At 47.9% G+C, this 26,491-nt stretch overlaps 1 protein-coding gene across 2 annotated transcripts in view; it reads left to right on the top strand.

Moving 5' to 3' along the window:
- The first annotated feature begins 11,578 nt into the window (after positions 1-11,578).
- AQP9 (aquaporin 9) overlaps positions 11,579-26,491 on the top strand; it is a 386,487-nt gene continuing 371,574 nt past the window's right edge. For both annotated transcript variants that reach the window (XR_011279784.1, XM_069624351.1), the window contains exon 1: positions 11,579-11,803. Coding sequence is in view for 1 of the 2 variants with exons in the window: in XM_069624351.1 (XP_069480452.1) it covers positions 11,702-11,803 (102 nt within the window). In the remaining variant the exon portion in view is untranslated. The remainder of the gene's footprint in view (positions 11,804-26,491) is intronic.

Raw genomic sequence — 26,491 nt, forward strand, 5'->3', positions numbered from 1 at the left:
TCCAGAGATCTAATCATTTTTCAAGGGCAAGAATTACCTTTAAGGTTGCTAAATTATTTGGTGGATTGTACCCATTTATAATCAGGGTAAGTCTCTCCATCGCCGCCTCACGAGTCTCCAGGATTATGGTTAATATGTAAGGGACATTTCCCAGCCAATGTATCTCTTTTATCTTAAGCTGGTTCTTTGCACAAATAGCCAATCCACCAAAGGGTCTACCACTTTTCTGTCTTCTGGCCTTCCCTTGTATTATCTGGAAGCCATCCATAGCAACATCACTCATCTGGCAAGTCTCCGGTAGTGCAAAAATATCTGAATTCAATAAGTGGTTTAAACCCTCTAGGTTGGAAAGGAATGAGTGGAAGCACCTAGTATTCCAAACTGGGATATTTATTTTGGTAATCATATTTCCTTTCTGTCAATCCACATCCTTGCATCCCTCTCCATCAATTTTAGGTTAATTTACCATATCCTTCACAATTCTTTTGACAAGGTTCTCTATATCCACTGTATTCTTTAATACTGAACTTTAGTATTAGTAAGTTGTTTTAATACAATTTAATTTAAAAGCATATTCAACATGAATGAGTACATATATTTTTTACACTTGTATTGTATCGTATTGTAGTTGTCATTAATATAGCGCCTTTTACCATTATTATAGTCACAATGCGCTGGTGGTGGGAGCGCCCTCGGGGACCGATGTCCAGAGTGTTGGAGTTCATAGAGTAGCAAGTATGGTGTGTTGGTAGCATGACCTGTAATGGGTGGACCGTGTGGGCCAACAACTGCGCCTACACCAAATACACCCACCTAAGGAAAAGCCACGTAAATCACTCTCAAGTTTTTGATTGAATTTAAAGGAAAACTTGTGTGATCTGCATTTAAGGAACTCAACTCTATGAAATTGGTGAAAGGTAACCAAGCCAGAAAAGCTGGGAAGTACCCCACAGAATTTTCTGGGCAGGATAGCTCAGGTGCAATGTGCTAGCCTTGGAGGAAAGGCTACATGGAGCAACGCAGGTTCGATCCCCTGATCCGCACTTAGAAACCTCTGGTTATTAAGCGTGTTAAAAATATCCAATCATATCGTTTTGGAAAGTTGAAAGACCTAAAAGCTTAGGGAAGGGAACCCCTCCTTTTGTAACTTGAACTATTTTGAACCTTGGGGTAGGCAAACCCCCTTTCCACCCAAGAGCTGGAAGAAGCGCTGAACCTTTATTTGAACACTTCTCATTTTGATGCTGACATCCTTACACATTGTATACAATTAGATGTGAGGGCATGTACAGGTTTTGGACACAAACAGATATTTACTTTGGACTTCCTGGCACAGGCTATCATTAGTTTCAATTAGGTAAGGAAATCCCACCTTGGCATAGGGCAGGTTAGGCCTTTTTCCAACCTTCATCTTGATTTAATAAAAGTTGATAGCCCAAGCTTTATACAGTTGTCTGTATCTACTTCATGATGCCTTCACACAGGATAATGCAGAGAGTGCAGCGGAATGAAGTTTCACATGTTAAGTGCGAGGGCGCAGGTGGATGGGCTCAATAGTGGTGCAGCCCCAGCCAGGCCGGTGCAGGGGGAGGGAGCCTGGAAGAGCAAGTGCAGGTTACAGGGGTCAGGGCGGAGGTCAGGGGAGACAGAAGTGCTGGGGTAGACTGGGCGAGGAGGGCCTAGTGGCATGTATGAAAAAGAAGGAACCAGGCAGCCAGTCAATGTGGCAGAGAGGGACATTACCAGGGGAGGGGGAGGGGGAAGGAAGAAAAGAAAAGGAGGGTCTTGAGAAGCATCCGGTACTTACTGAGATCCGGCTAGAGTCTGAGAGGGGCAGCAAGGCCATTCCAGAGGGAGGCTCCTGCGGAAATGAGAGCTCTATCCCCCACTCTCTGCTAGGAAAAGTGTCTGATCTGCAGAGAGTTTGGGCTAGAGGAACGAAGGGCTCTAGCAGGGAGGTATTTAGGGAGAGAGAGAGCCGGATGTAGTGGGGACCCAAGCCCCAGAAAGCCTTGTGGATGATGCAGAGGGTCTTGAACTTGATCCTCTCAGCAACCGGGAACCACTGGGGAGATTTTATGACTAGTGAGATACAGTCCTTGGGCTTGAGGCAAAGGATACGTCTCACAGTCTTATTCTGGATTAGTTGAAGGAGGCAAAAGGAGGATTTAGGCAGATTGAGGAAGAGGTTGTTGCAGTAGTCCAGCCTAGAGAGCAATAGAGCTCTGGAGACATTCAGCTTCTTTGTAAGGTGAGGAAAGGGAGAATGCCTTTGAGGAGGTGCAGCTGAAAGTGGGCCTTCTTGGCAAGGTCTGCGATGTGAGGAGAGAAGGAGAGAGAGGAGTCGAAGATGACACCAGGGTTTTTTGCCTCACAAGAGGGTGAGGGAAGGGAGCCCATGGAGGGTGGCAAGAGAGTAGGAGGGAAGGAGGGAGCTGGGGCCCCAATGAGAAGGATCTCAGTCTTACTGGCATTAAGGCAGAGATTGTTACCAGCGTGCCATGCCAGAATAGCAGTCAGACAGTCAGGAATCAGAGAGGAAGAAGAGGAGGAAGTGGAGGGAAGCTTGAAGGAGAGCTGCATGTTGTCTGCATAACACTGGAAGTGATGAGAGAAGGTGGAGATCAAATGGGCTAGAGGGGAAAGGTAGATGTTGAAGAGCCATAGTGAGAGGATAGAGCCCTGAGAGACACCGCAGGTGGAGAGTGTGATGGAGGAGAGAAAAGGGCCCAGTTGAACCTCAAAGTCAGTCAGAGAGGACGGAGGTCAACCGGTTGAGTGCCAGGTCCATGATGCCAAGGGTATCACAAAGCCAATTTATAAGGGTGGCATGATTGACAGCATCAAAGGCAGAGGAAAGAAGGATGAGAAAGGAAGGAGAGTTGGAATCGAGATTGAGAGCAAGTCTTCATGAGTGTTCAAGAGTGCATTTTCCGTGCCTCTGACAGCCCTCAAGCCAGACTTGTGGTCGTAGAGACAAGCAACATATTCACAGTGGTGGATCAGCTGGGCAATGACCAGCTTCTCCAAGAGTTTGCCCAGGAAGGGGGTAATGGCGATAGTTAGCTGACCAGGAGGGGTAAGCAGAAACCTTTTTGAGGAGAGGGTGGACATGGGAGTGCTTAATGTGTAGTGGGAACGAGAAAGTGGCAAAGGAGTGATTGCAGAAATCAACCATGGCTGGAGCAAGTGAGGCAATGCTGTCCTTGATAGTTCTGGAGGAGCAGGGGAGCATCTGTTTGGAAGAGACTTTCATGGAATGGACTTGTCTAGAGACCTCCTCTTATTATATGACTGTGAAAGAGGAGAGTAGGAAGGAAGGGGAGAGGGGGCTAAAGGAGGCCTGAGAGCCGCTGGAAGTGGTTGTCAGCAGCAGTGCATGTTGATGACACCATCACCACACCTGTGGTTAGTGGCCCCACTGTCCCTCTGGTGCCCTTCACACCACCACGGCACGGCAGCCAGCAGGCCATTGTGCCAGGGTCACCACAGATGGGGAGGACAAGAGGGAGGCGGGCGACGACACATCCTACCCGTCAGCATGTTACATCCTCATGACACCACACTGTCCCCTCCATTGCCAATGCCCAGCATTCATACCTTTAATGCACGCATGCATGCAATTGAGGATCGCCACAGTGAACTTTCTGTAACAGCACACCAGCAGCTTGAAGAGATGAGACTCATGCGTGAATGCATGCAGGCCTCCAGCCGAATGAGTGCCAGGTCTCGAGGCCATACCACCACCGCCTTCCTCACCCTTGCCCAAAGAGTGCGTGAGAGCCACGAGATTGCCTCTGCCACGGCTGAGGCCATAAACCATTCAATACGACAGAAGCTGTGGGCCAGGGTCTGACCCATCAACATCAGTTACCACCTCTGAGAGCTCCCAGAATGGCAACCTAAGGCGCTGCTCACAGCGACTCAGGTCCTCAATGGAGTCTAATAAGAGCCCCATGCCAAAGAGGGGCTGCAAGTGACACTGAACACTGACTGGGTGCTTCACTGGGTGTGTTTGGGGAGAGGGGAGGGTGTATTTAGGGCAGGGGCAGAGGGGTGTAGGGGTTGTGTGCATTCACGTTTGTAATTAATACAACATTTTTAATTGAAGCACTGATAGGACATTCCTTTTTTCCAAACAAGTATTTACTGTGATGGTGCATAACTACAAAGGTGCAAGGGGTGTGCAAAGTTGAGGGGAAACTCAAAAAAAGTTCTCAAGCAGTTCTTGGCAGGCCATGCCCCATCCCTGGCCTCCATGCGTACAAGCATGGATCCGGCTGGCGCTGCCTCATCATCCTCAGGTGGAGGAATGTCCAGATCGGGGGCGGGGGGCAGAGGTATGTTGCGACTTATGCAGATCTTGTGCCATATTGTACGGGTCACAACTATCTTCCCCACCTTCTCTGGCCTGTACCTGAGCGCACTGCCACGTTGGTGTAGGCATCTGTAACGTGCCTTCAAGAGCCTGAAGGCCCGTTCGATGATCACCCTGGTCCTCCCATGGGCCCTGTTGTATTCTACTTGCCGCAGCGTCTGGGGATTCTTCAGAGGGGTCATCAGCCATGAAAGCACTGAGTATCCAGAGTCAACTACAAGGAGTAAGGATACAGGTGTGAGTAATGATACTTGGCATTGGTGTTGCCTGTGACAGCGGCATCTCAATGATCATGCTGTGCATGCATGGCCTATGTCTTATTGTGGCACACTGTTTCACGTACAAGTCCTTGCATGCGTATTGCACTGCTCAGGGGCGTGTGCAGTCTGACGAGGTAACACCTGCACACGGCTCACAGTCAATGCTCATTGCAATTGGTATCTGACCGTGAGGGTGGCATGCTATGGGGGGGTGTCTGAGACTGTGCATTGCCACCATACATGGTGCCTGACGGGAGTCTGGGTTCCATGTACAGGTGGTCTATGTGCCGTCCATAATGGTGTGTGTCATTACTTGTGGACGGAGTGCATGCCAGGTCTGATGGCAGGGTACTGACCCTCAGTAGTTGTTTGGCAGTCTCTCAAGTTATGTACGGGGTGTGTTTGGATGCCTCATCTAACCACAACACCATGGCCAACATTGCTGTTTGTGGGCCCTGCACCTTACCTGAGCCCAAACCGCAGGGTTTACGCCAAGTGTGTTGTCCTGGGCCGCCTGATCCGGTTATGGACATGTCATTAGAAAGGCACGGCTAACTGTGCATCAATGGACTATGTTGTTTCCTGTGATTTTTCCTCTGCCTTGGTCTTCGTTGTTGCAGCATGTAATCTGCAGGCTTGCCCCTGGGCTCCTGGTGTGCTCCAGACATAAATTTGATTACCCTAGGTGGCCATATCTACCAATTCACAGTCATAGCATGGTGGGGGTGTTGCATTATGGTACCTGTAGTGCATTGCATGTGGATGTACTGTTGGGTTTGATATGGCCTGGTCAGTGACTGCTACATCTCCAGTCATGAGCTACTACTTTGTATTGTGGCCTGTCAATTGAGGGGTGCGCTGGTGGGTCCTGCATGTGAAGGGTGATTTCCGGACATGCATTTGTGACAATGTTGCCTCTCCCCTCTGCCTGTCACTCATGCAGCAAGGCAGATGATATTTTACTCACCCAACACCCAGATCCTTTGTCCTCTGTGACGCTTCATATAGGCCTGCAGTGTGCTGTTCTGCAGGACCATTGCGTCGTGGGTTGATGCTGGGAATCAGGCACAGCAGTGCATGATGGTAAAGATGGCGTACGGGTGACCTGGACATTCAAGGACAGGAACTGTTTCCTGTACCTGTAGGCCTCGTCTGAGGCGTGGGTGCACCAGCTCAATATGCGTGCAGTCCAATGCTGCCACCACATTAGGCATGCCTGCAATTGCAGAGAGGCGGGCCTTGGTGTGTTGAGCTATGCCTGGATGGTGGGGAGGGCGATGTGCTGGCCCACACGACACAGGAGGGCCCTCAGCACCTCCCCCAGCAGTCTGGAAAAGGCAGGTTGTGAAATGCTGTGCAATTGGCTCGCAGAGTGCTGGGACGTGCCACTCAGCAGGAAGTGCAGGACCAAAACCTCCTTTATCAGTGGTGGTATGGCTGGCCTGATGCCGATCCTGCTCCCAAAGTCCTCCTGGATGTGGGTCAGGAGGTAGAGAATAGTCTCCCTGTTTAGGTGGTACAGGGTAAGTATCGGCCTGTCAGTGAAGACCCAGTGTGTGGCCCTTGTGCAAGGGATTACGGCACGCCTCTGCATCGCCACCTGCATCCCTATCATCCACATCCTCCACCACTTTCTGTCCCTGGCCTCCTGTTACCTCTGCTGGTACTCAATCCACTGAAGCTGTGGATTGTCAAGCAGCACCTTCAGCTCCTTGTTTGCAGCCATAACTGGCAGCATGGTTGTGTTGGGAACTGTTTTTGGGGAAAGTGTGGCCCTTTTGCAGAGGGTGCACCTGGATGGATTGGGTGTACCTGTGTCTTTATTTCCTTCACCTGTGCTCATTTACCGGCTGCTCTGAGGTGTTGTAATCTCTGCCTTGATTTTGTGGTATTACCGACAAATATCAGCCGGTATTACCGGCAAACCGTATCTCATAATATGACAGTGATACCACTGTGCCAGTATTACTGGCTCAGGTTTCTGGCACATCCAGTATTTTAGCAAAATGATTATTTTATATTTAAGTATTCTCAAGAGCTATCAAGGTGAATGATCTGATTTCATGATCCATAAACTAAAACCACATATGGGTAATATGCTAACTAATAACGTGGTAACACTGCAATGCTTACAAACAAATATTTTGAAGTTCTGTTTACATTCATACTTACCTTTCTTTTGTTTTTATCTCTCCCCTGTCTTTTCCCTTTGTTTTCTCGCTGTGATTGCCTCTTCCACAGGCCTTTTTTGCAACAAGAATTGCTTAAATAAAATGCTTGTTGTATCAATTGTTATTGTTTTTACGCCCTGAAGACGGCCTAGTCAGGTTGAAACACGTGTTGGCGTGACAAAGTTCTTTTCATGAATGTATAGGTTATCTCAGACAATTGTTTAACATTTGACGTGACAAAGTTCCTTATATAGATGTATAAAGGCAATAGCGTATGAAACCAATACACAAGTGTATGCAGACAACAATGTATGGATTTAATACAATTGTCTATTGTTGAGACAACAATGTATGCAATTAATACAATTGTCTATTGCTGTATCTAAATACAGGAACCTTACTTTATTTACTTATAAAGTGTTTCTCATCCTTATTTTCCAATCAAAAATCTTACCGATTAATACAACTGTGTTGTATATCATGTCTGTATGAGCGCTGCCTATGAGGCTAGCATTTCTCAAGACATATTGCCCTGAAGAACACACCAACTCTCGAAGACAATTCAAGGTGTTTTATTGATATGATTGAAGAGGGACTTCCTACGGGCTGTCCCTCTCTTTATTGTCTCCCTTGGATGATTCCCTCCCCATTCCAGGTGTCCCTATTCCCCATGATGGTGACTGGAGATTGGTAACTCCTACTGTCTAATACCTAACTGACTGGTTGTGATTGGCCAAAGGCAAATGCCTTTTCTATCTCACTCTCTCTGGTAACAATCAAGGTGAATCCGAACCTAGGACCCACAATACCAATGCTGCCAATAGGAGGTGCCTTCCAATCACCCAGGTCTCATTTGGTCTTTTCCTTGAACGCGCTAGTCCTCCTCACACAGATGTTGTCCTGTCTTTCCCTGTTCTACTCTCTCCCCTCTCTTCCTCCCATTCTCACCTTCTCTCTCCGTACCACTGCCGCTCCAATGTCCTCCTCCTTCTCAGAATATCCTCTGCTCCCCACCACTGCTCTCCCCTCTCTGCTCTACTACTCTCCCCTCTCTGCTCTAGCACTCTCCCGCCTCTGCTCTACTACTCTTTGCTCCCTGCTCTAATACTCTTCCCTTTACCACTCTCTTGTCCACTCTACTACACGTCCCTCTCCAGTACACTGTACTTCACCCACACGTAATCCCAGTCACCCTCCTCTCACTCTTGCAGTCACCATCCCATTCATTCTCATTCACCCGCTCTCTCCCTCTGTTTGTCTCACTTCCTCAACTTGCACACACTCACACACCCACGTGCCATGTACTTCCACCAACCAATACCTAACCTTGCACATGCTTTCAGCAACTCTCATACATGCTCCTCTGCACAGTCCGCTTGATCTTTCGGTCCTTCTTCTCCATTGACATCACCCAAACAACCCACACTGTCTTGGCTTCTATGTACCTTTTTATCCTCCCCTTCAGCATTCATTGGTTCGTCTTCATCTCGTTTCCCGTGCCAACAGCTGGCTTCCTTCTTCTCAGAGGCTGCGTTACAGTAAAATAAACCCTTATGATGGACTTTAAGTGGGACCCCCTTTTCGTATGGGGTTCTGCCGCTGTTTGTAATGACAGTCCATACAAAGTATAGTCAATCTGAAAGTTTGTGTCAGGACTAAACAGAGAGCCTGGATTGCTGTTTTGAGTGTGAATCAATCTGAGTCCTGCTGCAGGTTCAATCAGTTTTGCAGTTCATATCGCATAGATCGTCTGGACTGCTGGTGTGATGTACGGATCGCTCTAAAGTCTTGCAGTTCCCTCACCGGCTCTCTCCTCTACTGTCAGGCCTTTCAGGTAGATGCTGTCCTATGGGACAAAAAGAAAGAGACTAGCCAACAATGTGCACAAGCGGTATGCAGCAAGAAAAGATAGGTCTTAGTTCATTAAAACAGGCACCTGTGGAAGGGACAGAGACTGGGCACCCTTCTAACACCCATACCCCGCAAATGGGGCAGGACTGGCTCTGGTAAACACCCTGGTAGGCCTCCTGACCCAGGGCGAGAGGGGTCCCCATCCCCTCTTGGCTGGGACATGTCTCTGCCCGTGTCACAACGTATAAAGAATGTTATCGTGCAGCTTCTCGATTTTGGTGTGTGTACATAGTTGAAATACTACTTACCATGCATCCCAGATACCATGTAGCAAATGATAGGAAATAATACATTAAACCACAACATGGTCAAACACATATTCTGTGTATCCTTAGTGAGTACCTAATTTGGTCCTCAATAGTAGGTTGTGTGTCAACTATTTCCCCACAAGTATAGAACAGGAAGAAACAAGTGTATGTTTTTAAATATTGGTCCTCACGAGTAAACAGCTTCCTTTAACTGTGGGAATCTTTGTGAGGTCTTCACAAGTATAGCAATGCTATGGTGTGTGTGTTGTGTGGTGGGGGTTATAAGTGTGCATGCATGTTTTTTTGAATGCAAGAATGCATGTGTATGTACATGCATCCATGTCTCTGTGGGAACATGCAGGTAAGTGTGTGTGCATGTGTGTTGTGACTAAGGCCCCTGCCTCACTCGGGTAACCTCTAGTGGGGTAACCAAGGGGACCGGTTGTCTCCCCAAGCTAGCATGTGATGTGCTCGTGCCAGTATGGGGACGATACACTGGTCACCCCACTTGTTTCGGGTTTTAGGGAGGAGTACCGTCACATGGAACCAACTATGGACAGCTCCTACACATTGGAAGCGGAGGCCATGTGGGAAATCAGGATGTCCCCAAGCTCAAAGCACAGTGCTTTTACTTCTACTGAAGTTAGTGTTGCTTTGGATACTGGTTTCTTAAGGGAATCAAGGGAGGCGGCCAAGCAGTGCCGGCATGGATCCAAGGATCCTTCCCTCCCTCCCTTCTCTGTCTCTCTCCCCCTCCCTATCATATCCATCCCATCCACTGTCATATCATTAGTAACTGATGGGTTCACCCAAGGAGCAGAATTAGGGTGTGACAGTGCCAGAGAGAATCGTCCAAGGGTAGGGTGGGGCCAATTACAAGTGTCAGCGCAGGTCTGCAGGCTACCTCAGCGGGCAGGGTTCAACAGCCAATCCCCATCCCAGCGTACACACCTGAATTCCATTTCACCAGGGAGGCTGGAAGGTGGGACTAAAGCCCCATTAAAAGACAAGAGTTCAGTCTGAGGTTGGAAGCAGGGGGTGTAGGAGCTGGAGACTGATGGCAGGAGATGTTCTGGAGGAGACTGGAGCAGACAGCAGTTGGCCCTGGGGGGGTAGCAGAGCCTAGGAAGCTTTTAAAGAGCTCTATCGGTTTGTATGGGAGCCTGGGAGTTGGGAGCGACCCAGAAGATTAAACTGTAGAGCTGCAGAGCTGGGATTGCTGGTAAGGAGGGAGTGATGTCTAAAAAGTGTAAAGATGACCTGAGAGAGGGACATGCCCAAATGGGTGAGACCCTGTGGGAGAGAATAGGAGAGTGACGAGAGTTGTGCCCAAAAGGGGGAACAAGGCAAGAGGAATAGAGGACAGGAAAGTTGTGACAGACCTGCCAAAATGGATGAAGGAGGTAATAGTGGGAGAGATGTGGTGAGTGTGGAAAGGTTTGCCCAAAAGGGTGAAGAGGGTGATAGAGAGAAGGCTCTGGCAAGCTGAGATATTTGCACCCACACAGGTGCAAAGATGATAGCTATAGAGCGGGAGAGTGGGGAAAGGTGTGCTCAAAGCAGCGAAGAAGAACATTGTGTTGGAGATCTGTAATAAGGAGACAGCCATACTCTAAAATATGAAGGGCCAGAGAGAAGGTCAAGGCTCTCAATGTGAGATGGACGCAGCCCAAAGGGGTGAATAAAGTGACTAAGAGGGTATAGTAGGGGCGAACGAATATACTGACCAGAAGTCGTTAGAAAAGCAAAGGATTCTTGAGAGGAGAGACCAGGGGTTTGTAGAAAGTCTCATCACAGAGATCAACAGTTAAAGAGAGCAGTTTAAATCAACAGTTAAAGAGAAATTGTGGGGTGAGAGGAGGAATAGGAAAGCAGGACCCTTACACTGCAGGACAAACTAACTGAACAGGACTCAGAGCTGCAATCATTGCAAGATTAGTTGGTCACCTCCTCACCCTACAGCGCTTCCTTGTCCCACATCCTGCACTTTCGAAAGTGCCACGATTCAAGGCCAGACCCTGCTTTCCCTGGCACTGGAGTGCAGGGATTTTCTAGGCGGAGACTACCTTGAAGATCACAGCAAGGCACTCCCTATAGACAGCAAGCACAGGGAACGAAATACGAAGAGGCAGACGGGGGAGATTTGCCCGTGAAACCAGTGACTACCAGTGGAGCACAACGGAGGCCAAGTCTCAGATAGCGGCAGCATGTGAGACTTTTCGTTTTGTTTAACACTTGCCCACTTTTTTTCACTTCCCAGAAGGGAGAGCCTAATACTTTCTTAGACTAAGAGACACTGAACTTTAATGTTTTCCCTGAATTTTAGTTGGAAATCAACTTACCTATGCCGACACGGCAGCCCTTGTTATTATTTTGCACTCCAATTATTTATTTCCGGAATTAAGAACTTTGAATTTAAGTTTTCTGTGTTGGCCTGGTCTTTGATCCCCGTCACCTATGTGACAGTAGAGTGTGTGTATTTGTGTGCTGCTGTTGAAAATGGAACACAGGTCCATTTGGGATGAGTTTGAAGGTCACGCAGTAGGAACTCGGTCAATGACTCTGAAGTGGCTGACCTGATATAAGTCAGTTCCCCTTGGCTGTGCAGTAGGTCGGATTTGCCGTTTTGCCTGCAGGACCTAGTGAGCTGGCGCATAGCAAGCACAGCTGCTCTGAAGAGGAAGGCTGCGGTGTGTGGTGAGCAACGGCAGACTGCTGCAAGCACAGAAGAAAATGACCCAAACAACCCATAAGAGCTTGCGAGACAGGCTGGCACTGAAGAACAGCCTGTCAAAGGAGATCGTCGCTGAGTTCCTGGCCACATTTGTGTTAATTGTGAGTAAACGCCTGCCATTATTCCAATCACATACAGCTGGTTTTGTTTCATTGTACAATTTTCCTGTATCTGCAGTAGTTAAAATAATGTCTTAAGCCTGTTTTTTAGAAGTCTATGAATACAAGATGTTTTCTTTAAAAGCTAAACAAGCTAAAACTTCAAATTCCACTCAGAGTTTAAGGTAAACAAGATGTGTGCATTATTTGCCGATACCGTGGTTGTATTTGCACCTATATACACGTGTTTAATATAACGAAGTCAGGTACATATCCGTCAATACTCTACAATGCACCCTTCTGAACAGGAATGAAGATCTGGCACTCTGGGGTAACACCACCACCACTTGAACTCATTGAGTTGCAGGGGAATACTCCCACTGCTCTGTTCACTGGTACACACATCCATTTCACACTTCAGCATCAGGTTGGAGATACTCTGAACAGGAATGAGATCTGGCACTCTGGGGTAACACCACCACCACTTGAACTCATAGAGTTGCAAGGGAATACTCCCACTGCTCTGTTCACTGGTACACACATCCATTTCACACTTCAGCATCAGGTTGGAGATACTCTGAACAGGAATGAGATTGGCACTCTGGGGTAACACCACCACCACTTGAACTCATAGAGTTGCAGGGGAATACTCCCACTGCTCTGTTCACTGGTACACACATCCATTTCACACTTCAGCATCAGGTTGGAGATACTCTGAACAGGAATGAGATCTGGCACTCTGGGGTAACACCACCACCACTTGAACTCATAGAGTTGCAGGGGAATACTCCCACTGCTCTGTTCACTGGTACACACATCCATTTCACACTTCAGCATCAGGTTGGAGATACTCTGAACAGGAATGAGATCTGGCACTCTGGGGTAACACCACCACCACTTGAACTCATAGAGTTGCAGGGGAATACTCCCACTGCTCTGTTCACTGGTACACACATCCATTTCACACTTCAGCATCAGGTTGGAGATACTCTGAACAGGAATGAGATCTGGCACTCTGGGGTAACACCACCACCACTTGAACTCATAGAGTTGCAGGGGAATACTCCCACTGCTCTGTTCACTGGTACACAAATCCATTGGCAATATCACATGCAGTTAGTTTCACATACACCTTCAGCATCAGGTTGGAGATACACTGCAAGTCAGCGAAATAAAGCACTAGCTTTGCTTTATTAAAATGTTTCGTACATTATGCCAATACGAAAACGTGCCCATGCTTTTCGCTCTCCCTCTCTCTCTCCCTCTCTCTCTCTCTCACGCACGCACGAACACACACACACGATAGTAACAACACCCCCCCCCCGCAACCCCACCCCCACACACCATTACTGCTTCGCATTATAGAAAAAACAAAGTAAGTTGCAGAAAGAGGCCAAAAGTGACCTCTGGGTCGATTTGGAAATGCGCGGTTTATAGAAGCAGTTCGAACACAACAGGAGAAAGCTGTGCTGGTCTTTAAATGATGTTCTATTAAAAATTGCTGTGTTGCTCATTTAACATGGTAGTAATTTGAAAAAAGCAACACATAAGTAGCTTCTGTGAAATATATTTTCAAATCAAACATAAATACAAAAAAAAGGTTGTCTGTGATTTACAGTGCATTTGTGTCCCGATACCTTTGGGCCATCGCTTAGCGCTGTATACATTTAAAAAATATATTTTAAAGTATTCCATATTTGTTCCTATCTATTGTGGATTGTATGCGTTTTGTGTATGCGAGCCTGCACGCCAATTTCTTTGCAGTTCTTTGATTATTCGATGGCATGTTAACGCTTCATAAAAATTATAATAATGAGAGAAATCCTAATTGATTTAAGAAGTTGCCTGCCTGATATGATTGGTTATTTACAACACGCTTAATACCCAGAGGTTTCTAAGCGCGGACCTGGTCATCGAACCTGTGGTGGTCCATTTCGTCGTACTTCCCAGACGAGCAAGTTGCCCGTCAGCTATCCTCCCGGGACCGCTCAGCACTCAGCATATTCCCCATATGAATGAAACATCAGCACCAAGAGGCTGTGTGAATGACACGGGTGCTCTACATGAATCTTGGGCAACGCAATTTAGTGTCACGGGTATTTTCGTCGTGGGACTCGTCTTGGGAATGCCATTCTCATGCATCCAGCATGTAATACTATCATGAGAAACGTGCACTAGAGAGAATCATTATTTGAAATGTTAGGCGTTTTATCAGATGCAATTTCTATCAGAATATTAAAATACTAGAAATCGAATTACACAAACAATTTATTTTAAGACATCTGTATATAATATCAAGTTTGCGGGGGGGGGAACAGAGCGAGGAAAACTACAAATTAAACATTGACTCACACTAGACCATTACCTTGCAATTGTTGCTTTAAATATTAGGTCGTTCAGACCTAAGCTACGGTTAAAGTGCCTGCTGTGAAGTAGTGGCCGTGTAGTGTAACTTAAGGTTTCCTTTCTTGTGTGATGGACTTTGTATCAGGGCAGGGGTCTGCCACCTGTGTCTCTCGCGATGTTTTAGCCTACAAGTCCAATCAGCCGGAGACAGTGTAGAGAACTGTGGGTGTTGATGGGATTTATAAACCAAAGCATCTGGAGAGCAACGGGTTGCAGACCCCTGTATTAGGGAAATATTTTCCTTGCACTCAGCGTAGTGTTGGAGTTTAACGTTTGAATTGTAGTGTGATGGACTTTGACTGAATCCAGTTGACCTATTTGTGTAAGTTAGCCTTATCTTGGATTGAGCCCATCCGCGTAGTCAGCCACGCATTGCAGTTAGCCTATCTGTGTAAGTTAACCTTATCTTGCATTTAGCCCATTTGCGTCAGTCAGTCATACCTTGCAGTAAGCCTATCTGTGTAAATCAGTCAACCATATCTTGCAGGTATCTAGTTAGTGTAAGTTAGCCTACCTTGCTTTCAACCTGTTTGTTTAAGGTACACACATTTTGCATTTAGCCTAACTGTATACACTTGCCATATTCTGCACTCAGCCTATCTGTGTAAGGAAGCCTTATCTTGCCTTCAGCCCTCTTGTGTCAGTCAGCCATTTCTTACATTTAGCCCATTCGTGCAAAGTAGTGATTCTCCGCACCAAGACTAACGCAGCAAAGTAGTCGTCCTTTTCATGCAGCCCATTTCAGTCTGAATCTAGTCACCTCTCCCGCTCCTAACCGAGTTCTCAACCATGCCAAATAATTCCGAGGCCAGAGGAGCCCTCTGGTGCATTAGGAACCAGAGGTCCACCCCTCCTCAGCATCTGCATATCATCCCACCAGTGCCCCCTCTAAACATTCACACCTCAGATTCCCCCCACTTCTTGCCACACTGTGAGACCTCCTTCACTTTTCCCTTCCCCTACCCACCCCCCTTTTTCTCAGTATCATCCCAACCCTGCCCATCCACCCGCTACTCCCTGGTCACCCCCGGCCCGGCCAAACCCTCACCCTCCTATGTCTGCCCTGCCCCCTCCCACCTTTTTTGCCCACCCAAACCCTCCTGTCCTGCAATCAACTTTCCCTTCCCTCTGCGCTGCCCGCACATTCTTGGTCGAATCTTCCCCATTAGCTGACCACCCCACCCTCACCCACACACCCATGGCACAACCGCCTTCAGGCACAGGACCACAAGACCTTTGTTCCGCAGAAGCCTCCACTCTCCACCAAAATCATGATTGGATTTATTAGTCGCCAGCTTAAGGACAGAGAGGTCAGGTGGTCCACTATAGAGAAAGAAGGTTTCTATGTCGTGGGGGCCCTAAGGAAACAGAAGTCCTACTTCTATGGGAACCACTTCACTGTGCAAAGTGACCATAGGCCCTTAAAGTGGCTAATGAACATGAAGGGAGAGAATCCAAAGTTGCTCAGGTAGTCCAAAAGCCTCCAAGGGTTTGACTTCACCATTGAGGACAGGCCAGGTGTCCAACATAACAATGCTGATGGGTTGTCCAGAATATTTAGTCAACCTGAACATGAGACTCATCCAGGGGTGGATTAAGTCCCCTTGTCCTTTGGTCTGAGAGGGGCGAGTGTTAGGAAAGATTTCCCTTAGGTGCAATTTCCCCTTCATTTGTGAACCCCCCCCAAACCTTTTGCTTTTGTTTGGGAGTACCTAACCTGACTTTTTCCATTGGAGCACAGCCTTCAGCTGCGCTCCTCTGGGCTTTCGCTCATTTGTTATGGGGAAACTGACACGTCCTTCAGTCTGTCAGTACTGGGAAACTATGTTTCCTTTAGTCTTCGACTTTGTTGCCATATCTTTGTAACTTTTTATCAATGTGGCAAGTACCTTAAAGTACCACACATAGGGGTCCTTTTGTTTTATGGCCCTAGCCACCTTCTAAGGATTTTTGGGAGTTTGTACAACTGTGCCTAGGATGAACTGTGGCCGCAGTTTACTTTTAAAGTATTTTTACTCGATTAATATGGACCATAACGGGTATACCGCGTTTGGCCAAAGACTGTGGCCAGTGTCGAAAATGGCCATGCCATGAAGTTTGTTGTTCTGTCCTTTGGCCATTTTGTCCCTTTGCCTTCCCCCAGGTCGAGAGACATGGATATTCTTTATTTGGGCATGCAGCCTCCCGCGAAAACCAAAACTTTCACGGGCTCCTGCATGTCACATGTGCTAGTGCCCAGAAAGAGGGTTGGGACTGCCTGGTCTCAATCCACACTACTAGAGCCAATATGTCTGGTAGCCATGAATAACTGGAACTACCGTGGGCCACGATTGCCCTACATCTGGCGTGCATGGAAGAGAGCAGACCTTCCATTGGCTATCTGAGATTTGAGCGCAAACCGAATCTTGGGTAAGAGAAGGAGCTCTGCATCCATTCCAGGTCAATCTACTGAGAAGGAGCTAAGTATCCTTAAAAAGAAAGCCGACTCAAGGAACCACCGTTGACGTGCATGTGGTCTCATGTATGTGCCCATGGGCTGAGCAACAATGCTAATGCCTGCATGAGACCCGCCACGATACCCAGCAAAACATCTCTTGGAAGCACTGTCAGGTCGGCACCAAACACCTGGGCCTGTGCTTCCTGGACCTACCTTCAGAAGGTCTCTATTTTGGGGCATCTCCACCAAATATGGGGCTAAGACCCTATCCCTGCGTAGCCGGTCCAGCATCCCAGTGAGGACTCCGGATATATCTTTTTGAGCTATGCAGGAGTGTAGTGTTATCAATATATGATCTTATACTACACTTCTTGTAACTGAGTGGATTTTGCTAATTTGGAAATGTTTCTCAATAGACGTTCCCAGTTCTCCCAGGGCATTTCCCTCCCCAGGGTTATTTCAAATTGACCCATGTGTGGCCATGACTTCTAGGGGCCCTCCTCATGCAGTATCTTGTACAGGCCCGAGATCAGTCCCTTGGATCCATTATGGGTAGTGATATTCTTTTCAAATAGTGTGAGAGCACAGGTGGCTGCAGCTTTAATCTCTGGATTTGCTAGCCAGTGGCTGATCTGGAAGTATCTCAGCCTCTCCCTTTTGTCCAACCCAAAACGTTGTTTACGTTCTACGAAGGAACGGTTGGACTGTGCCTGATACAAGTCTCTCAGTCTCTACTATCCCCCCTTCTGCCACACATGAAATGCTCCGTGCTATTTCGTGTGTGCCAGAAAAAGCCAGAGAGAACCTGGGGTTAAGGAATAATGGTCTGAAGGGGAAGGGAAAAGAAGAGTTTCCATATTTCTTAGCTAGTTTGTCCCAGGTATCCGCAAGCAATTTTGTGATGGAGCTCACATATGTTTGTGCAGCCGATAAAGGTCACCATGAGAACGAGGGGTTCACGTTGTGCATGCCATATTGGTGACTGGGGGAACAGCTATATATTGACACGATGTTGCAATTTTACATGTATTTAGGATAGTTAATGGGAATAGGATATGTGTACTTTTAGTGTTGCTTTGTGGTTGAATGTATACATTTTAGATTGCACGTGCACAGCAAGATAAATATCAAAATCACTGATGAAATATTAAAAACAATATGGGTATGGTGGGCCACAAAGTGCCTTGAAGCTTGGCAATGACGAGCTTCATAATGCGCATGGAAGAAATAGGATTTGTCATGAAGAAACCGCTATCAAGAGGACACAGTAGTTTTAAAACATGCATGTACCGACATACATACAACGGCCTCAAGGGACATATGTTTGGGGTGCATGGTGGATATGTACAAGTCTGTATGCCAGATGCTCTTTCATAGTTTGGGCAGACTCTGCAACCAAGGTTTTGCAAGGTTTTGCAAGGTGAACTGGGAAAACCTATTTGGCAAGGATTAAAGGCTGAGGCAGCTGCAACAATGTCAGATGGTCAGTTTTTCGGGGAGGTCCGGGGGTGTGGGGGTGTTATGACTTGGCAATATTGTGGAAAGGAGATGCAATCTTTTTAAGTGCATGGGAGCGTGTTTTTCATTGTCCAGAGGAATCCGGACGTTTACTCGTGTCCCAGCAATAAGCTAATTGCAAGGGCCGCCAAGGACTGAGTTGACAAACATTTCATGGGTTTCAGTTATTGGCTCAGATTGTGTCCAGAGGCCCTTAATTGCAAATTTGCAATAATACAAGCTGTCTCCACGGCAGCCTTGTGTACTCTCCTAGTTGGACTAGTCCTCAAGGGAGGGATAGATCAGGCCTGGTCCTTCCAGATATCTTCCAACATAGTTAGTGGCTCCATCTTGAGATTAAAATCTCCAGCTAACAATAGAAATTGTCTCGCCACAATGGATGGCTGATCAGACCCACACAATTCCTGCAGGCTCAACAGTGAGCCCAGGCCAACCCCCATGTTGGGTCTATTGTATATGACGCCTGATGAAGTGGAACCCCCCAAGACCTATACATCGGGGTTCTCTGTAGTGACCTTTACCAACTCCTACGCCAGTTTAGTATCTACCGAAATAACTAGTCCCCCCCGTGGTCTCGCCTTAAGGCCTCTAGTAGCAGGCACCATTTATGACACATAACCCTGTGGAGCAATCGAGTCAAGGGTCCAGGTTTCCTGAAAGAGGATTACCTCGTGGGTTCTCACATACTTGCTCAAAGCTAAATCCACAATATGAAGCTTAAGTCCTGCGATATTCCAGGACAAGATCTTTAATTGCCCAGCGGCAGACCCCTTTACTGGGCCAGGCAGTCAATCCACCAGGTCTGACGATGATAGCCATCATAGCTCCTCACTCCCCTCGCAGGAACCATAAGAACCCCAAGGTTTAGAATGTTTTATGGGGAAGGGCCATAGAGATGGTTCTGGTCAAAAAATTGTTGTGAGCAGACCAGAATCCTTACCCGCATAGGGGGGACAGTCCGCATGTCTATACTTAGAGTACCCTCTACCATGGACCACGAGGTCAATTGGATTTTGATGTAGTCCAATTTCGAATGTGGCAGGGGGCCACGGGTACAATGAACCAAGTCAGATCTAATGACTGATAAACACCCCCTCAACCTTCTAAACCAATGACAAACTTTTGTTTTTAAGCCCCTCAAGGCCCTGAAGGCTCCCTTTACCAGACGTGGAACATTGGTCAGGAAGAGTAACGGGGGGCTCAAGATCCCATCCCCATCTCCGCCAGAATGTGGACTATGGACATCGCTCGTGGCTCTCATGGGCTTTAGTTAAAGGGTTGCCCCCCTAATCACCCACCCTGAGGAGGTAGCCTTTCTAAAACCAGAGCCATAATGTTGAGTTTTGGGATTTTGCACCCGGGAGCACCAGGTAGATCTCTGCCCTCCCCCGGTGAGAATGTCTACAACCCTGCTCCCATGGGCAATCGTCTCAGTGCCCCTAAAATCACAGTTGACAGCGGGGTGGCCGGCTCCCATACCCATCTCAGTGCTGCTCTTTACCACCTGCGAGGGAGTTGGGGCCTGGTTATTCTTCTCCTGGTGTGGCTTAGTACACAGCAACAGGACCAAATCCCACGACATGAGATACGTTTGGTAGGTAGCTCAACATTTGTTAGCTGTTTCAAACAGCCTTCCACTACTGCAACTATTTCTTTCTTGATGCAACCAATATTCTCAGTAAACAAATTAGCCGGGTCCTGTATATTAGGATAAGCCAACTGCTGGGAACCCTGCACTTCAGTTTGGTGCCCATTTCGTGACGGCCTACTGAAACCCCTCACCCCCGACTGATTCATCTATAGTTTAACAACTCCTTGTCTAAGTTGTATCAATATATTTGTCTTCCCATGGGTTACCGTCTTCCAAGGGTTCTAATTAGCTCTGGCACCCTCTAAAGGGCCAGCAGAGACTTTAGCACGGTTAACCCTTGTTGGACCCAAGCGGTCAAACTTGTTCTAGAGCTCCAGCGGGGTTGTCCTACCCATGGGATAAAGAATCTCAGATTCCAAGGTTAGTAGGGCACATGTATCAACCTTTTCTGCCCGCCCTGTACTAAGCAGTGGGGTGTAGGTCTCCACGATATTTGGACCGATAGAGGACTTATTTGTAAGCAGTAAAAATATCTTGCCCCCATCTTGAGTTTGGTTAGAGGCAACTTGGTACAGGTTCAAGTGATACTCTTTGGTTATATGGGGAAGATTACCCCCAGACAGCCCCTTTTTAGGAGGGGAAGTACCACATAAGGATATCAAATCATCAGTCACTGCTGACACACAATTAGATATGGTAGCAGGGGCGACATTAATGTGTCCCACCTCATCCTGATGGGAGCCCTCTAATGTGCTAGTTGCAGCCACTTTCTTTACTGGGTCATCAATATCATATACAAACCCCTTTATTTCTGAATCAATTGATTAACCTCATTAACCTCATTGATTGGTTGGAAGAGTTTAGAGATCTTGCTTTGCCCCCCGACCCCCTCCACATTGGATTTTCGGCCTTCTTTTCCCCATGGCAATTACAAGTTAGGACCAAATTGATTAATTAGTAAGTCAAAGGTTAGCCTAGTTTAAAACAACAACAATAGGTAAAACAATCCCAGAATAAATATGTAGAAGCCACAACCCAGCTCCAACCTCTAAAAATCCTCAAAACAATACAAGCACAATGGGCCTCATTACGAGTTTGACGGTAGCCTTGCCCTTAAGGGTATGGCTACCGCCAAACTCGCTACCGGCCCCGGCACCTGCGAATGGGCCATTACCGGCCCATTACGAGATGAATGGGCCGGTAATTGCCCATTTGCGGGTGCCGGCATGGCCGGCCTCCCGATCCCTATTCTGTCCCATAGGGCTAAATGGGGGTTGGGAGCATGGTTGCACCGCAACGTTAATAACGGTGCTGGTACAATCACGAGTTCTGCTCGCGGGTCAGACCACACGTGCAGTCTGGCACCGGCAAGCAGAACTCGTAATGTGGCGGAGAGGTAACAACGGTGCCGGTAGCACTACCGGCGCTGTTGTTGCCTTTCTGCCATATTCGTAATGAGGCCCAATGACAGAATAATTCGCAAAAACTGTTAGTTAAAAATAAGTAAAGTAAATAAGTAAAATCTGTAGACCCTTATAATAGGTCAGTCTCAAACGTGGGCTCAAAATTAATCACACTAATGAGGGTCGCCCAGGAAATGCCCGACAGTTTAAGGGGCCGCCCTAGTACGTCCTCCCCCGCCCCCCGGGGCCACCCTCCAAAAAGAAGAAGTTTGGAGTAAAGGCCACTTGGGCGAGGTGAAGCAGCAAGGTCAAGCTCCAGAGGGGTGTTCTGGGATCCTTTTGCGGTCTGCTCTTGCAAACCAAAACCCTTCCAGGGTCCAAAGGAGGATGTCCGGCCAGCCATCTATAAAGATCTATAGGAGTCAGAGGTGGCTAGTAGGTAAGGACAGGCACAATGAGCCATACGTTCCAACAAGGTCTTAATGGCTGGCCTTAGTGCCTTAGTGCCCGAAAACGATTGGACACTCCGAAAACGCTCAACTGCTCGGGGAGCTGCCAGAGACCGTCTCTCCCCCTGCCCCACCTTCTGTCCTTTGTTACCTACCTCTTGTTTAAGCCGCTGCCCTCCAAATAGAGTTACCAAATTGCCTAGGCAGATAGCCCAATTGTCGTGACGAAGATTTTCATCAATGAGTATTGCTCACAAGGTGTCAAATTTTAGCTGGAAAAAGCCCTTATAATCTGTAACGTGTTCACCAAAGATAAAAAGCCTGCATCGCACGCAAACCTACGCTTTAGTTGTTATCAGTTTATGCCTCCAGTATGTTCCCAGCATTCTCTTGCTATTCATCCCGGACGAGCAGGCACCCACTTATGAAGTCATGTACACGTTCAGACCAAGGTTTAGAAACAGTACCGCTAAACTGCGGGTGGGCCAGTGTTGGTGTAGGTAGGATGACACGGCAGGTGCAATATCAACCGTGGTTTTGTCCACTCGACCCACGGACAGCCACAGACAGCCGGCACCCTGGCTTGTGGCAGGCCTACCTGCTTCTGCTCATGTGTAGCCCAAACGTAGCTTCTTATTGTCTCACTTTTGTTCACTTCCTACCGGTTCCCATGCACCCCAGTGTGCTCCTGGTGTGTCTGCAGTGTCTGCCATCTGTCGCAATGGTGTTGTCGTTTTTGTATCACTGCCATGCCGCCCCCCTCGGTACTTTTTTAGTTGAATTTAACAAGTGAAATAGGACTGTCCATATTTTCACTTACAGCCAGGCAGGTATTAGCAACCTGTTGGAAATCTTTTTTACCACACTAATTTGCTACCCGATTACTTTGTTTTTGGTGTACAAACCTATTAACCGAGTGTCAAAAGTATGCCCCCCAGCTGTCTGCTAATAGTGGTAGCACCCAAGGTTATGGGCACCATTGCCTTCAAATCATGTTGAGAGTCCTGAGCAAGCAGAATGCCATTACAAGGGTTTCTGGCAATTAAGCCCAAAAAGTGCCCACTCCCGAGGCGTAAAATGGTGGTAACCTTTATGCAACGTCACAGAATGGGCCTTCGCATGCAGGCAGATTATTCCATGTTGACTTTGGATATCAACAGTGGTTAAAAAGAAATATTAATAGCAATTAAGTCCTCTCCCGTGGCAAACCCCGACCGGGTATCTAAATGGGACAATTAGTTCCTTACAGGAGTGGTGCTCCACTCTTTTGTTGAGAACGTATATTAAGATTGCTTGGTCAGTTATAAATCCCATGTCTTAGAAGGGATATAATGGTACCAATATCTGAAAAGTGTGAAATATCATGCTCAAAGAATAACAAAATGCTCAAACTCCTCAATGCGGCTGGTAAAACCTTTTCCAAGTAATCACATTTCCAATCTATGGAATGGGTTAAGGAGGAGGCCTTTTTCCCAGATACACAAACTGGCTTTGTCAAGAAAATGTAATCTTTTGTACATTGTTTGGTTCCAATTCTTCTTGTTAGGTTAAAGAAGGGCATACTCTTTTGGCTCAGACTTCAACAGTGCTGATCATACAAGACAATGAAAAACGCAGTCTTAATCGGGTGGCCACTTAGGGTAGCTGAGGTTGCCTACTTGAACTCCATCGAGGCACACTCGTACTAGTCAGCGTTAAGGGTGCAGGAGTCAATGAACATTGACATCTGTGGTGTCCTGCGAGGGACAGGCGCGCAGCGCGGCAAAAGAAAGGCGAACACGGAGCTCTGCTTCTAACGTGTTCTTTATTTCACTCTAACTTCCTAACTGACTAACCCCGCCTTCCCGCGTCACCTCCCTTCCCCGCACCCCTGTTCTCCTGCCCTCGTTGCCCTGGATACGTCAACGTGACATCTCCCCCCTTTTTAAACAGTTACCCAAACTCTTCGCAACAGGTGACGGTTTGGCAAGTCTCTAGTCCATTTCCTCGATCCACCGGCGAGGTCTGCTCCGGGTCCGCTGTGGTCGAGCTGGTCTGGGCCCTGGGGGTGTCCTGCCTCCGACGGGCTCCTGCTCTACGTCCTGCTCAGACTCATCTGCTTCCCATGGATTGTCCACCGGCTGGTCACCGATTTCTTCGTCAGACGGGGCCTGCACTCTGCCACTCGGATGTCTTGCCCCATCTTGCGGAAACTCCTTGAAGTGGAAAGAGTTGCGGGTTACCACTCCCATCGATCCTTGAGCAGTGATCATTGTCCCTTTCTTGTGTGTTACGAGCAGGGGCTCTTCTCGAAAAGCAGGCGTGTGCTTGTGTGTGGATGGCTGATGAACTGCCACTATGTCACCCACGGCTACTTGTGATGGTTGAGCTCTTCTGTGGGCGTCAGTGTACTCCTTCATTTTGTTCTTGGCAACATCATCTCGCTCCCTGACCTCTGCGTCCAAGGCTGGTCGTGGTGTGATGGCTTCCGCTTGCAGAAGTCTGGTTTGCGTGTTTCGTCCGAACATGAGCTCAGCAGGTGTCTTTCCAGTCGTGTTGTGAGGTGTCCTACGGTAGTCCCGCAGCAGTTGGTTCAGCACTTGTTCATACGGTTGCTCCGTGATACGCGCAACCTGCAGGGCACGTTTCAGATTGGCCATGAACCGTTCAATCATCCCATTTGCTTGGGGCCATAAAGGCATGACCTTGCCGTGTCGGAACCCTAAATAGTCTGCAAACTGTGCAAACCTATGTCCACAAATGGGGGCGCCATTAACCATCTTGAGCACCTTAGGCACGCCATATGCCGAGAACATATGGTCCAGTGCTGGGATGACATGGTGTGCCGCCGTGGAAGAGATTAGTTGCACCTCTGGATATCTTGAATACTCGTCCATCACTGCTAGGACGTATTTCCCTCCTTCGATAGGCCCAAAGAAGTCTGCGGCCACTGCCTCCCATAGGCTCTGCAGAAGTTCTGACATCCGCAGGAGTTCGGGATGCCGGTTGGGCATGATGAGGCAGCATGTGGGACATGCTCTTAGTGCGGCTTCTACTCGAGCATCCATGTGTGGGAACCAGACCTTTTGGCGCAACATGCGCTGGGTGGAGACAATGCCTCTGTGGGTCTAGTGTGCGAGGTTGATTATTTTCGTTCTCATGGCTGCCAGGATCACTAGCTTGCAGTCTTTAAATAGGAGGTGATCTTCCGACACATCCAGCTCTTCCTTCACTAGGAGGAATCATTCTACGTCTTCCCACGTTTGTCGCCCTGCTGCTTTCCCTCGCTCTTTGGCCCTTTGCCACTGTCCGGACTCTGGGCCTTCACATATGATGCGCATGCGGGATCATTCTCCGACTCCCTCGCTAATTCTTCTGTGTTGACACTCTCTGGCGTGGATTGATGGACCAAGTACCTGAGATAGCGGTCCACCACTGATGGTTCGGGAGTACTTTCCCCTCTCGGTCGTCTTGAGAGGAAGTCGGCGGGGTTTTCACCCTTCCCTGGTCTGTGGATGATGTCGAAGGCGTAATCTTGAAGTCTTAGCCCCCACCGGGCTATTCGTGGTGGCATTTTGGCTTGTGGATTGCCATAAAGGAATAGCAGTGCCTAATGGGCCTTGACCACTTGACGGCTTTCCGTATAGGAACAAATGGAAATGTTCGCATGCGCATACGACGACCAGCCCCTCTTTCTCAGCCTGTGAGTATGCTTGTTCTGTGTTCGACAGGCTGCGACTGGCATATGCCACGATGTGTCTCTGTAGCGGCTCCTTTGGATTGAATTGAGCCAAGATGGCACCTAGGCCGACGGGACTGGCGTCGACCGTCAGCTCTGTTCTCCTGTTGGGGTCGTAGTAAGACATGTTCTCCGCCCTTGCGACCCTTTCCCTGATGGTCACAAAGGCCTCTTGACAGTCATTTGTCCATTCAAACTTGTCATTCTGGTGTGTCAGTTTCCTTAGTGGCTCGCTAACTGAGGCAAATTCCTTGATGTATCTGCTGCAGTAACTGGCAAGACCTAGAAAGGATCGAAGTTCAGATACTTTGGTCGGTACTGCCGTGTCATTCAAGGCCGATACCTTGTCCAGGTCTGTGGTCATTCCCGACTGTGAGAACACATGGCCAAAGAACTTTATTGTATTCTTCCGGAACTTGCATTTGTCTCTGTTAAGCGTGAGGTTTGCATCATGTAGGGCTTTACACACTTAAATGAGGGTCTCGTCGTGTTTGTTCACGTCAGTTCCGAACACCAAGATGCCATCGGAATAGTTGAGACAGTTCGGGATGTGCTTTATTATATTGTGGACCTCCGCTTGGAAAATTTCCGCAGCTGAAGGCACCCCAAAGCTCAGTCTTTTGTATCTGAAGAGGCCGACATGAGTGACGAACGTGGTTATGTTGCAGCTCTCAGGGTGTAGGACCAACTGATGGTAGCCTTTCTGTAAATCCAGTTTCAAGAAGACTTTGGCCCCGTTCAGCAAGTGGATCATGTCGGTGATTCGTGGTGCGCGGTATCTTTCCCTTCTGATTTCTTGGTTCGGGCGCCGCATGTCGACACACAGTCTGATCGCTTCAAACCCCTTTTTCGGGACGGGGTTGATAGGGGAGACCCAGGTGGTTGGTCCCGTGGCCTTTTCAATAACGCCCTGTTCGAGCAATTTTGTTAGCTCGTCTTCTACCTTCTTCTGAATATTGACTGGGATCCCACAATATGGTTGGGCCACTGGGTCTATTGAGTTGTCTACGTGTAGTTTGACTTGTCGGTTCCAGAGCTTTCCTATTCCCTTGAATATCATGGGATATAAGTTGTTGATCATGTCAACGGGATCTATGTATTTATGGACCATGATGTTGTAGAGTATGTGTATCAGGCCCATGTCTGCGGCTGCCTTGAAACTCAGAGCG

The sequence above is a fragment of the Ambystoma mexicanum genome, chromosome 11, assembly GCF_040938575.1.
Source record: "Ambystoma mexicanum isolate Mex_15411 chromosome 11, UKY_AmexF1_1, whole genome shotgun sequence".
Classification (NCBI taxonomy): Eukaryota; Metazoa; Chordata; class Amphibia; order Caudata; family Ambystomatidae; genus Ambystoma; species Ambystoma mexicanum.